This window comes from Poecilia latipinna, unplaced genomic scaffold (assembly GCF_001443285.1).
Source record: "Poecilia latipinna isolate Pla-1442-1.1 unplaced genomic scaffold, P_latipinna-1.0 Scaffold869, whole genome shotgun sequence".
Lineage (NCBI taxonomy): Eukaryota > Metazoa > Chordata > Actinopteri > Cyprinodontiformes > Poeciliidae > Poecilia > Poecilia latipinna.
In genome coordinates, this window is record NW_015113485.1 from 146,583 (window position 1) to 161,285 (window position 14,703).

Here is a 14,703-nt window from a genome sequence, read left to right on the forward strand (position 1 = left end):
TTCTTCTAGTATTTAACTTAGAGCTACAATAAAATATACAGTTTTTCATCAAAACCTTTTAGTAAGTGTCTACCATTAAGTGTGGCAAATATATAACGTCTTTTTTTGTCAGACTGACTCAGTTTTAAAGGTACATTTTTTGAAAGTCGATTAATTATCTTGTGCGTTTTTTCCATCTTAAAAGTTCTCAGAGGTATGCAGTAGTCCAGTGTGGGAGACGGATATGAGGCGTAAATATATAAAACCAGCATCTCATCCCACGGTCAACTTCTTAAACCCCAAGTCGTCTCCTCCCAGACACCATCCGTCCAAACATTTAGCGCGTCTGACTGTGCAAGTGTGACACCACTATCCCATTTGTCCTAGCATCCCCACCCCCACTCCCCATCCTTTCTGCTTGCTGTCAAACAACAGTATTTGCTCATCTGTGTCACAGAGCAGCAGGATCTGCAGTGCAGCCTTTAAGTCAGACAGACAGATTTGGGTTTTGCCCTTACAGGGCAACATAGGTCAACTAAAAAACAAACTTTCCATTTTTCTCTTTTTCTTCCCTTGTTGTTTCTGTTACTGTGATGGATAGCCTTGACCACTCTCTTGGTAACCTTTTGTGTCATGGTGCATTGTTTGTTAGAGATCCAAACCTTGGAAATAACTTCTCTATTAGAGAGGAAATTACTGTATGAAATATAGAGAGCAAATCCTTTATTCAGGAATATATGCAACAATATAAACCTAATTCAGCATCAATAGCAAGTAAGGCCATGCAGCATATTGTGAGATTAATGACAATAAGTACATTTTCAAACCCAAACATGCAGGTCAACAATACAGAAAACTCGTTTAAAAAAAAAAAAAAAAGTAAAAGTTCAGGATCAGAAAACAAAAACCCTGCAGACATGCTTAAACATAATTTATTATGTCAACAAACAATGTCTCAGAAAAATATCCTTTCGAGTTCCTGGCCAGACCCAACCAGTTGTCTAAAAATAAACATTTTCATTTAGGTTTTTCTAAAAAGCAAGCAGAAATGTGTCAGAGGCTTCAGTGGAAATGCAACATATTTGCAACATATGATATCTGGTCTGCAGTCTTAATATTATTGTTTTTATTTGCATAATACACCAGTCAACTCCATTCTTTTATACATGTAATTTCCGTAGATCTTAATTATTGCTATGTTAAATACTGAACAAATTAAAAAATATATAAGCAATTCCATCCGCTTAGATAAATTTGTGTCTTTCAACTATATTCACACCTTGAACTTTTCACATTTTTTCTCGTTAAAATCACAAACCTCTGTGCGAACTCATGAAGTGGAAGGAAAATGGTACATGACTCTCAAAATGTCCTGCAAATAAAACTCTAAAAGTTGTAGTCTTCGTATTTGTTCATCCCCTTTCACTCCAATAAGCCAAAATAAAATTTATTGCAACCAAATGCCTTTTGAAATCTTCAGTGAACAGAGCCCAGCAGTTTGTGGCTTTTTCTAAATCTAAATTCATCTGTTCTGTGAAGTCTTTTGAGCATTGGACAATAATCAGCATCGTGAAGACCAAGAAACCCAGCAGAGACAACATTGTAAACTTTATCCAAAGCAATGCATCTGCCATGTAAATGGCAGTGGCAGTGTAATGCTGTGGGACAGGGAAGTTTGTCAGTCTGTGGGAAGACGAATGGAGCCAACTGCAGGGTAGAAAACCTGTTAGAGGCTGCAAATGATTTGAGATTGGGTGGAATGTTCACCTCCAAGCAGGATAATGAAAATTTAATATGTTTAGATCAAAGCCTGTTGGAATCTTGGAATGGATTAGATCTAAATCTTATTGATAATTACTAGCAAGAATTAAAATTGAGTGAAATCTTTCAGTCTCTACAATGCATTGGCTCTGCACACTTTTCTTCTAGTTCACAATTAAGCCCAGTTTTGTGTTGATTTTTCACACGACGTCTCAACAAACATACGCTCTGTGGTTCTGCAAAGAAAATGGAAAAGTTACTTTTGCAAGGCAGTGAATCATTAATTTTTTTTTTTTTTTTTAGAATTTTTGAGAAACATTTTCATCTTTCTCAGGTAAAATTTAATATCAGCTATTTTCTCTGATAAAGCAAACATTGTCCTTTCATAAGGCTTTCGTACAAAGTGCTATAATTTCTTCAACATCCTCATTGCTTCCGTCTTTGGTAGCCAATACTGTCACTTTCGAAGCATCCTTATGCCTTTTTAGTGCACTCCACCTTCTTCAAATTAAACAAAATTGGTGTCAAACTTTGGGCAGCAAACGTCTTTGTTGTGTTGCTATCATTTTAAAGATATTAATGAAAGTTTCCAGAGGTCAACAAGCCCCCCCACATCTACAAAATGAACAAATTTGATGTCAATCCACTGTCTCAAAAATGTGCAACGAAAAGCACAACTGATTGAGACCAAATTAGTTTGATTTTGTAAATGTGGGGAGCTGTTTGACCTTTGATGACCTCTGGAAACATTTATTATTAATACCTTTAAAATTATAGCAAAACAAAAATGAAGATTTTTGCTGTACAAACATTTGACACCAATGTAGTTTGATCTGAAGACGGTGGACGGTCAACTCCACTCAGAATGTTGGTGAGGATATAATATCACTGCAGGGGGCTGCCCTTGCGGCAGAGCTGATTGGCTAATGCGAGCACCTGCCAATCGGTTTCCGCTTCCCAGTCAGTAACGTGTAGAAGAAGGGATTGACGCAGGAGTTTCCATAAGTGAGTCCTGTCAGGATGCGGTTCACCGTCACCTGGGTCCCCACCGGTAATGTCCGAAGCATGTCGGGCTGGTAGAGGGGGAGCAGCTGCCAGATCCAGAATGGGAGGAAACAGGCCCAAAAGGCCAGGACGATACCCAGGATGAGAAGCAGAACTTTGGGTTTTGGTGCTCGGGGAGTGCACGCCGCGCCGGTTCCGTTTGCCCAGGCCGGCTGGGTCTGTGAAACCCAGTAGAGCCGGCCCAGAGTGGCGTAAAGTCCTCCGATGGCCAGCCCAGGGGCGAGGATGCTGGTGCAGAAAAGTACGCTCAGATAGGCCTTGGAGCTCTGCTCGTCCCACGCCGGGACGCAAAGCTGTCCCTCGCCGTCCTCCCCGTCCTCCAGGTGCAAGGTGATCATCATGGGAAGGCTCAGAGCCACCGCCAGACCCCACGCCAGGGTGACCCGCAGCAGGTTGGAGGAGCTGGAGGAGGAGGTGCGCAGGGGATGGGCTACAGCTCTGTAGCGGTCCATGCTCATGGCGGTGAGGGTGAAGATGGAGGCGTGCATGGTGAGGAGGTCCAGACTCAGTAGGAGGCGGCAGCCCAGCTCCCCGAAGGCCCATCCGGACGCCAGGCTGTCGTACACAATGAAGGGAGCGGTGAAAAGGTAGAGCAGGTCGGCAAGCGCCAGGCTCAGCACCTGGAGGTGAAGAGAGGTGGAGGAGGTCGAGGGGGAGGGGGAGGAAGGAGAGGCAGAGTTCGCGAGACAGGAAGGAACGGGTATTCTTGTTAGGCAGCAGGCCAGTCCGGCTCCACGTCTTCTCCTAACTCTGCTGCGCCTCAGAAGGAGAACCAAAGTGTAAAGGTTTCCTGTGATGCCCAGCAGGGAGAGGAGCGAGAGGAGGGAGCAGAAGAGAGCGGTGGAGGCAAAGCTGGGCGATGGAGAGATGGAGGGAGAGGAGGAGGGCGCTGAGAGGTTCTGGATGGGAGTGAGGGTGTAGAGAGCTGTGGGAGCTAAAGACGGGTCCATTATGCCAAAAGGTCAGCAGGTTAGAGGGAAACGTCAGACTGCTGTGTAGAAGAGGAAGAAAGACAAACAGGCGATGTGGAGCAAATCAAAATATAAAAGCAGATGGAGAGAAGAACATGACATGAGTTATTTTCTGTAGATTCTAGAGAAATTAAGAGTGCCCTATGTTGCACTTCTTTTTATGTTACAGCCACACACTTCAAGGTATCTTCATTTGGTTTTATAAGGTACATGAACTCAAAATCATGCTTAATTGTGAAATGGAGGATAAAGTAATTCATTTTCACAATTTCTATGAATACAAATCAGAGCCCTATTCAGCCCATCACCTGATTATAGAAAGCGTATCAAGCACAACTACAAACCATCAAGAACGTGGCTGTCCACCTAGGCCAGGGGTCTGCAGCTTTTACAATTCAAAGATTCATTTTCACCCTCAGACCAGTAAAATAAAACCTGTTTCGCTCCACAAATGCTACATCTGTTTGAAAAATCAATATTCATAATAAATGATTAGTCGTTTTTAAATAACCATTGATTTATTTCTATTTTTTCTATTTAAATGTGAAACTTTTGTATAAACAGGATAGATACATTTTCTCTGGAATATATTTGTGGAAAATTGTGTAAAAAAAAAAAACAGTGTTTCCAAATAAAAAAAATAAGTGATCTAATATAAACACTTGCAGTTGAGATTGCAGCAAAAGATTGTTCAGTTATCAACATGGCTGCTGAATACTTCAGATTTTAGATGTTTGCAACAAAAAAATGTTGAAAGTCATGTCACAATTTCTGCTGCAACATCACATAAATCCTTGATTAAATACGTGTAAGTTTGATGTATTGTGACAAAATTTGCTCAACTCCAAGGGATTTGAGCACCTCTGAGCGTCACCACATGGATGATGTGAACAATGGTCCAGCAAATCCTGTTTCTGTCTGCTTCAGCTTGATTTGCCCCCATTCAAACTCTGACAGTAGACAATGTAAAGAAAGTCACATAAACATGATTAAATGAAAATGTCAGCAAATCCAGGATGGTTTATGTTCCAGCAGAAACCTGCTCTGGTTGGCACAGCCATCACGGTTTTATTGTTACACGGGAAGCCCGCGTAGGCCGGGCTTTGGGCTGGGGGGGGGGGGGGGGGTTCTTCAATTCAAGACAGTAAATCTGCACGGAAAAACCTCCCCCTTTGGGTCAACAGCTGGGCAGCAATTAGGTGAAACAGTACGGGAACATGAAAGACAGCCGATCTTATTAGCAAGCAGATTATAAACGGCCAAGGTTTTGTTTGGATTTCTTGCGCTCCTTTTGCGCACCGGTGGTTTGGATGGGGACCGGTGCGTGTAAATTTGCCGAGTCATAACGCAGCAGGACTCACGCCTGGCGCTGCGCTCTGCTGAGAAAAAAAATTAAACACTCATTTTGAGAGGGGAGAGCAGCATGTTCGCTTCGATACACGCAGTTCTTGTGTGCAGAGAGAGAGATGTCTTCGTGAGAGAGGCTGACAGAGGAGCCCCGTGACCCGGGCGGCTGCTGCCCGCCGCTGCGGCTCCCTTTACATGACTAATTACATACACAATACACCGCGTTACATCTCTGTGTTTTATATTTTCAGTGAACATTTTAATAATCAAAAATAATCTACTTGTTAAATTAAACTCTCGCATTGCTGTTGGAAAAAAATAATGCTGGTTGTATTATGTTTGCTAGCGTCAAGGCCGTTCTAAATAATGTATTTTATTGACTTTAGTTGTAGTAAAATGCAATTTTGAATTTATTTGTGGGAGAGAGAGAAAAAAAAACACATATATTTTCCAATACTCTAACTGAAATGCATTTGAATTCAATACGTTGTACGACAGTTAAGTCATTTTCAACTTACTTTCTGAGATGTAAAATCCTGGACGTTACAAAATAATGTTCCTGGGTTGGAACCACTCAGCTCCCATTCTGAAATCTTCTCATTTCGATTCGTTCAGATGAGGAGGATTAGTATTTAATATTTAAAGTTGAAGTTTGGGGTGTGCGGTTCCGTCCTCAACGCTGCTCTCCGTCCTCAGTCTCTGATTTGTCTGAGTCAGTCCGAGGATCCAGAGTGAGAGTCACACAAAGGGGTGGGATGAGAAATCAAGGGGGCTTCTCCTGCATCCAGACTCCATGTTTAGGCACAGCGAAAACCCCCCCACTGAGTGAACTAAATATGAGAACATATTGAATTTAATTCAGAGTTTTACTTAATCACTCCTCAAATCTGTTGAAATCTGTTTTAATGATTTGACCGTTTTAATGTTTCATGTAATTATGGTTTGCACATCTCAGTTGTGTCTGAGTTATGGCTTCATGCGAAGCTTTTCTTTCCACCTTTCCACTGATTTGCCTCTGAGTTGTCCTGTAAGAATTTGAAACACTTAAAGTAGCATTAGCGTCTGTTTTTTTTTTCTCCTGTACTTTGCAGCCACATTAAATCATACTCTTGATCATAGTTCGATGACTTTCTAATAGTTTCAGTGAAGCATAAATCTAAATGGGAATTTACTGGAAGAATTTACATTCGTGCCAATAAAATGACTATAAATAGAAATATTTTTGAGCTGAAAGCTCGTTTCCGTTCATTTATGAAACTTGTTCAGAGAGACTGTGTTGATTTGCTTAGTGAAACATTTTTTAATTTTTTATAATGAAAAATATATGTAATCTTTTTTTTTTACCTAAACACTTTATGTTAATGTTTAAGAACGCAGTAAAAATTTTCAGGTAACATATATAACCAATGACGGATGACGTCCAGGCTGTTAATTGCAATTTCCTCCCAAAGGGGAATCAGAAGAGTCTCATAGATTAGCAGGATATTGCTATGGTGAATATTGTTTGTGAACTTAGACTGGCTGTGTTGTGGATTTAGAAGATAATCTGATTATTGCTGCATCACCCAAATATCCAAAACTGATGTTTGGCCATTTTCAGTCAGAGTTTTCAGCTAGAAAGTAGAATTCATGGCATCAGCAAAGTAAGCCTCTATATTTGACTGTCAGCATGATATTTCAGAAATTAGAATTTTCTTGTCAGTTTTCAGAATATGTTTTATGAAAACATGAATATTATTTGATGAAGCTGTGCTTGTTTTGGCCAGCAGATTGGCCTCTTATTACTCAGATGTCTGAGGCCTGCAGGGATTAGCTGTTGTTCTGGGTTCTTCTGTTACTTCCTGGATTAGACGACGATGCTCTCCTGGAAAAATTTTGGTAAACTCCTAGGCGTCATCACAGTTTTTCCATGTGGTTGATGGTTTTCACAGTGAAATTTGTAACACCCTTATGGACTGACGGATGGTGAATATCAGGGCCAGATATGTAATTTTTTTAATGCTTTTTGCCTACTTTGTGTTGACAGATGGCTGATAATCAGGCCTGGGTGAGGCTGATGAAATTGAATTGAATTTATTTCCAAATAAATATGTTCAATCTCCTTTAATTCAAGATTTCAGAATGATGGCAATAAGCTTTTTCTCTTAATACATGAAATTATATATTTGTGTTTAAATAGGTTAGGTGTGCTTGGAATTAAATTTAGTTTGATTATCTAAGACATTGTACTTCTGCACACCATCAATAGACACACATATTCATTTAAATGTCTATTTTTTTAAAACAGTTTCTCTCCGAAGTCACAGCTGTGAAAGTGTTGCAAAGTTTCAGACATACATGATTCATTAGAGGTTTTCACTTGACTGTAGCTATTTTCACATTCAAGTGAATGTCTGACCTTTTGGTGGATTTCTGGGAAAACACAAAGACAGAAAAGTCAACCTGAACCAGATTCAGACCATATTGAACTCTTTTTGATATGGATTTTTTTTTAATACATTCAAACGGAGTTTAAGCTCAGTTTCGCCTCATTGCATGTGTGAAGTTCAGAAAGGGGCCTCGTATCACTGTTATTTCCTGTCATTTTGTGACGCACCTCCATAACTAACATTTCAACTCTGACCCAATGTCAATACCACAACAGTTCTTGTTCGCACTCAATCTGTCCAACCCTCACAAGGGGATTTATACCGTGATCTGGTGTTTAAACTGTAGAGGAAATTAACTATCCAATGTACTGGCCCGGATCAACATCTTTCCATGCGGGAGACAGCGCAGCTTTCCTGGTGGACGCTCCGACTGCATCGCTGAATAAACCGGCCTTTCAGGACATATCAGAAGCAGCTCCCAACTGCCTGCTACCAGCCGAGTTGTTTTTGGCTCAGCAGTTGTCAAACCCACAGCTGCGGTCTGCCAGCTTCGAGAAGCTGGGCGGCTTGGAAATGATTTAAGTTGTGACTGCAGAATGTGAGGCTTGCGCCTCGTGTCGGTGCCGGTGGGGAGTCCATGCTCTAGTCCGCTTCGTACATAAAGACAGACAGACAGAGACAGGCAGTAAAGACTCAAGAGGGCTGGAGGGGGTGGGGGGGAGGTGGACATACCTATCCCCGTGGGGTGTGAGGAATTTGTGCAAATACCTGCCACAGGCATGCCAAAAAAGGGGAGAAAGGTCTGCCTCCATCACGCACCTATAGAAAGGCTTATTGGATGGAAATGTAGGAGGGCTGGTGTAACGAGAAGCCTGAAGAAGTAAAATCAAGAGGGGAAATAGGAGGAAAATGTTTACAAACTGTGAAGTGAGGTATTATACATCTACTTTTGTTTATTTCTAACACATGTAGTCATGGAAAAAAAAACTGATGGAGGGGAAAGAAGCTGGAGCTGTGGGCTGTTTATTTCTATTTGTCAGAGGACATCAATCTCAGCCAGTGGAGGCAACCAGTATAATTTTTAATTACATTTATCTGAGCAATGGGCTCCATGTTGGAGCTTTGACCTGGACTGCGTGTGTTTCTTTCAGTTAATTAGCCTGCATCACTCTTATATGCAAATCAGGTCTGAAGATGAGAGATGGAAACATTATCAGGATGTTTTTTGTGTGTGAAATTAATGGCTGGAAGAATGATTGTTGCATTTGAGCTGCAGAGATATTTTCTGCTTGCTCTATTGACCTTACGCACTCCAGCAAATTAAATCTGGATGTTTGGAATATGTTTCTAAAAAGCAAGATTATATATTTTTCTAAACAGTAGCTTTTGGCTTATTTGTGTAAAAGTTCTGTGTTTGTGTAAGTTCTTTCATTCTTATATAAATATTATATATTTGCATGAACGTATTATATATGCATATGTAACACTTTCTTTGTAATGTGTTTCCTTGCTGATCTGTGCTGTATTTGTGTATGATTGACTTATTTATCTCTCTCTTTTAATCACATCATTGTTTTAGTCTGTCAATTTACTGATTATTTCTTGCGTGTGTGTATATGTGTGTGTGTGTGTGTGTGTGTGTGTGTGTGTGTGCATGTGTGTGTGTGTATCGAGTGACTAATGGTTTTATGTTTGTTTTTTTATGTTCTCTAAAAAGACCTTGTGTTACACTTTGCTGTTTAAATGTGTTCCATAAATTCATATTGATTAATGAATTGATTTAAAGACAAATTTAGTTTGCTTTTCTGCAATTATGGTCTGATATGGATCGATTCAAAAACGTGAGTTATTATTATGTATATATCTTTATTTCTTGCTTTAATAGATTAAAGCACTGTTGCTACCACTAAATATGTAGATGTTTTTTTTTTTAATTTAATTAATACAACTATAAAATGTTAGCAAACAGTTAACATCTATTTTATGTAAGCTGTTGAAAGAAATATATAGCTCTGATGTGAGCAGCTGTGGATCAATTTACCAATCAGTTAATTAAGTATTATGATCTTAGGACATAATACACACTAAGTGATTTATCTTTTAGGGAAAACATAGAAATCAAACTAAACTTTGGGTAATACTAAACTGTTGACTCTAATAATCTGAAATATTTAGCTGTTTTGATTTTGTGCTTGTAAAACCAAAATACAATTTCCACCAAATCTATGTTTAGTTTCAGTCTGATATGAAATAGAAAAGAAAAATTTGAGCCCCTCAAAGAATAAATAAAAGCAATAAAGCTGAGATCCCACTTATAGTGAGCTGAATCTTTCTTTAATTTTTTTCACATTTTGCCACTTTACAGCCACACACTACAATGTTTATTGAATGGATTTTATATACCAACATATAGCAGAGCATAATAAGGTTTAAGTAAAATATATATATATATTTTTTGGATTTTACAAGTACAAATCTAAAAGTCGTTTCATCCATCAGTATTCCATCCAAGCTCTGTCAGATTTGATGAAGACGGTCTGGAAAGAGCAAGATGGAGTTTAGTGTTGTCAAGATTTGACTCTTTCTTCCTGCAGGAAATCAGCTTCATTTTTCTGCATGTCTTTATTTTCTGCATCAGCAATCAGAAGACAGTCACGATATGACAAATCCTCCCTCACGTAAACGCCTATCAGCTCCCTAACCTCCTCCTGGCCGTCTTTGCTTTCCTCTTTCATTTAATTAATTAGCCTGTTTCTGAACAAACCGCCTGACAAATTGCCAGCCGGTTGACTGTCCTCGGCATACAGTAGGCTTGATTAAATGGGCGGACATTTTTGCAGGTGACAAATGGTTGCTGGACCAACCTGCATCTCAACTTGTGATGAGTTATTGATCCCCTGTTTTACACACCTCCAACCCCCTCAATACCAAAATCAGGAGTTTATCCTGCAGCATTGATAGAGGCAGTGTTTAACAAGATTAGCTCTCTTTCAAGCAGGTAAAATACATTTTAAAAGATTCAGAGCGTAACTACAGAAAACCCATGACGACGCCTCATGGAAACACCTAAGAGGAAGTTTCCATTCTGATGTGATTTTAAAGGATGTATTGGTAAAGTGGTTCAACTTTTATTTCTTAAAAACATTTTTCACTCTTGAAGGTGAATTTAGTTTATCATAAGTTTCAGAAGAATTATGTTTAAACCATAATCTATATTTTTACATTTATTTTATATATCTATTGTGCTTTGCATGAGCTACAACATGAGGTCATGAAGCAAGGATTAAAGTGTAACAATTTACCTGTGGGCACAAATAAAGTTGAAATTGTAGTTTTGCTATAAATTGAACCATAGGACAACATTTTTTGGACATGCTGTATTATTGAAACAGTTATTTTTACACTATTTTTGATTGTTTGAAAAGACACAGAACATCCTGAAATATATGCAGATACATAAATTAGCGACCAAACAAAGGTCGCCTTGATGTGGTGACCCTAAATATGAAAAATGGATCATCCAGTCTCCACTTTTATTTCCAGCAGCTCTTTGTTTTCTGTTCTGGAGTTGATTCAGCAGAACCTGCTGTCTAAAATGATCCGTCAGTGAAATCTGCCTTGTGGGCCTGAACCTAAAGTGAGTCTGCAGAGAGCACACAGTGTTCTGAGGGATGCACGTTTCCCTCATACTCTGCAGCATTTCATCTGGACTTTGTGTTACCATAATACAGTCTGGAACGTGTTACTCGTGAGGTTCAGTTTGTACCATTTGCAGAGTTCAGATCAGCCAGTCTCAGGTCTATCTGGAGCATAAAAGAAGCAGGGAGATCATTTTTTTTAATATTACTTAGGATTTTTTGTGAAAATGAAAAAAAAAAAGAAAAAAGAAATGTACTTTCCAGGGAACTATTACATGGTTAGGTTACAGAATGATATCTCATGCTTTGAAGGGCTTCAGAGAATAGAAAGTGCAGACTGACTAAGAGAGTGTGACGAGAGCATTAATCACAGAAACAGCCAAGATGCCCATGGTGATTATGGAGGAGCTACAGAGATCTACAGCTCAGGTTGACAGGACAACTACAGCCTCAATCAATAAATTAGGATATTATTGAAAACTGAATTTATTTTAGTGTGTCATTTCACTGAGTGAAACACATTATTTAGATACATGACACATTGTTTGACCATCCACATGGGCTTGTTTTGTTTGTCATTTGTTTGCATTTTGATCATTTTCAAATCTTGCCATATTCAGTTAATTTCTCTGTGTTCACATATGTTAGAAGGGTGTTTACATATAAGTTAATTCCTTTGCTCTGCATAAGTTTAAATGTATTTCTCTTAGATTATTGTCATCCTTTTTCTCTTCTTGGTTTCCAGGTCCTTTGAGTCCCAGCTCAGCTGCCTCTGTGTTCATTAGTCTCCTTCCCTGAGCTTCCCTGCTTTCTGTGCAACGTTTCCTCTGATTAGTTCATTTGGTTGCTTTGTCATTTTCTACCCCTGTCTCAGTATTTAAGCTCCTGGTTTTTCAGTGTTCAGTAATGTTCACTAACCTCAGTCATGACAGAGTGATGGTTTCAAACATCTATTTCTGGTAATTATGATGATTGTTTTAAATGTACTGCAGTAAAAAAGAATGATGTTCATGTTACATCAGACTGATTACCACATCTTAATGAAAAGTGTGTTTAATACCTACTTAAAGGAAGTTGTTTTGTAAAGGTTCTTTCTAAGTGCTTTAAAAGTAGAGGCCATTGCTTTTATCATTTTCAATCTGTAAAGCATCGGTCTGATTTATTGAACTAATAGTTGTGCACCTTAAAAAATCTGGGCTGATTGTTGTTTGCCAACATTTATGAAGGGGAATCAGCAAACACGTGAAAGAAGGTGGTGGAAATTAACACTGCACATTGCACCGAATAGCATTATTCGGTGCAATGTGCATTATTCTATTTTCACTATGATGTATGGCAGTTGCTGCATCATGCTGTGGGGATGCTTCTTTTCTGGGAATCAGGTCAGAGCTGATAGAGCAAAAACCAGGTCGATCCTTGAAGCAAACCTGTTGCAAAATACTTGAGATTGTCCAACAAAATACAACCACAGCTACAATGAAATGACTTGGATCATGAAGAATATTCACAAAAATGTCGGTCTCAGATGTAGCAGGATATCCTCCAACCAAGTATTGAATGGGAGAGACAGAATTCAAATGCTTGCCATTATATTGAGGTTTTTGTTTTGAAAAATGTTTTTTAAAAAAGAAGTAATTTTCCTTCTACTTTATAATGATTCATCAGTCTTCAATACTCTCTTGTCCTTGGTGGGCAACGGGGGGCTGGTGCCTATCTCTTGTAGTCATTTGGAGAGAGACAGGCCACACCATGGACAGAGCAACACATACACACAACCATGCATGCACACACTCATCAATTACATCACATAACGATCCATTAAAATACGTTGAATTATGTGGTTCTAAAGTTACAAAAACAAGAAAAGAAGATATGGCAATGTTACAGAGAATAAGATCAGACGTGTAACAGTCAGTGTGTCTCTTGTCGTCTCTATTCAGCATCCTTCAAGTCGTCAGTCACTCAAAGTAAAAACTCCTCCTCCTTTACTGTCACCACAGCATCTCACTGTGAATCCATCCGTGTAACGATGTCCTCAGAAACCAGGTGGACAATCCTGCAGCCAACCTGCTTGACTAGCTTAGATCAGACTGGAAAACCTCCATGTTTCTTTGACTGGAGGGTCTCTGCTTTATTTAGTTCAAATCTGCCCACTGGTGGCCTGAGATCAGTATTACATTCCTACATCCTTATTCAACAGTGATCGTTAAATGTTCTTAAATGTTGTTTTTAGAAAAGAAAATCAGAAAATATAAAACACAGAGGGATTGCGCTCTCCTTTGCTGAGTCGACCACCTTCTTAAACTGCTAATATAAAAGATAAGTTTTATCATTTACTCATTAAAATGAGTAAATTATCATTTATCATTTACTCATTAAAATGAGTAAATGATCATTTATCATTTACTCATTAAAATGAGTAAATGATAAAATACTCATTTAAATGAGTAAATGGTAAAAATGGCTCACAGTTTAGCAGATGGAAATGAGCTCTGTTGGCTGGACTCAAGCCACATTGTTTAAAATATCTAGTTTAAAAGAAAAAGCAAGAACATTACAACAACCAGGTTCATTAGGTTTAAACTGCAGCTTCAAATTTTGCCTGCTAAAAAAGGCAATCAAACATAACCAGCTTGAAACATTTCTCATTTGTTTTTTCACTTAATATTTTAGACCCCATTAAGAAGCAGAATTATGAAAAACAATTTTCTGGCATTGTTGTTTCATGATGTGGGCATTTTGCCAAGCAAGGATGACTGCAAAAAGCACATTACTGCAAAGTTGAGTAAAAGGATAAGTATGGTAGAAAAAGAAGCAGCAGGGAAACAGACTTGAATTGACTGGAAAGCAAAATCAAATGAAAAGTTTCAGGGATAACTGTAAGGCATTGATTGCAGAAATGCATATAAAACATGAGTTCCTCTTTCAGAAATAAGTTGACTATAGATGTTCTTGTATTTATATAAATTACATTTTCTAAATTTAATTTTTATCCTTGTTCAGTTAGCTCTTATTGTGGTAATTTGCTGACATAATCAAACCTCCCCACGTCACTTTCCTGCCTGGATGATTCTTTCAGTTTCAGCTCCTCCTCCCTGACAGTTTTCCATGGTTCAATTACATTTGCAAGAGTGTTTTCACACAAACGCTTATGCAATTTAATACACCCCACACACAGTGGCTTGTACATGACGTTTACTTGGCATTGATAAAGCAAGGTTGTCCATTGCATCTTGATTATTTCATTATTTGATTTCTTTTTTTGCAGTTTTGCTCTTTGTTATCCTCTGCCTGATCCCATTTTCTACAGAACCACTGAGCCCATGACATCATGGACCTCCTGGCTCTCTTGACTGGGATTAAATCAGATTAAGTAACACATACACACATACTGGCCCCCTCTTTCAGTCTTTGTTTCACAGTTACTCACAAAAAGCTAAATGTCTGAAAGGTCTTTGACTTTTGTTCTTATTGTGAAATATAAATGGACGGCAAAATTAACAGTAACTTTTCATATCTGAATCATGTTACATTGTTTGTTAAGAAGACTGTCAGGTGTGAGTACATGATGGT

The 14,703-nt window shown here is 38.8% G+C and overlaps 1 protein-coding gene across 1 annotated transcript; it reads right to left on the reverse strand.

Annotated features, from left to right (window-relative positions):
• Nucleotides 1–2,494: 2,494 nt before the first annotated feature.
• Nucleotides 2,495–5,848, reverse strand: uts2r3 (urotensin-2 receptor 3). Its single transcript, XM_015048227.1, has 2 exons — nt 5,642–5,848; nt 2,495–3,796 (listed from the first exon to the last, which is right to left on the reverse strand). The coding sequence occupies exon 2, from the start codon at nt 3,753–3,755 to the stop codon at nt 2,664–2,666; it is 1,092 nt and encodes a 363-aa protein (XP_014903713.1). The 5' UTR covers nt 3,756–3,796; nt 5,642–5,848; the 3' UTR covers nt 2,495–2,663.
• Between the last annotated feature and the right edge of the window lie 8,855 nt (nt 5,849–14,703).

Coding starts and splice junctions, on each gene's coding strand:
- uts2r3 (XM_015048227.1), bottom strand. CDS start 3,755: ATGGACCCGTCTTTAGCTCCCACAGCTCTCTACACCCTCACTCCCATC.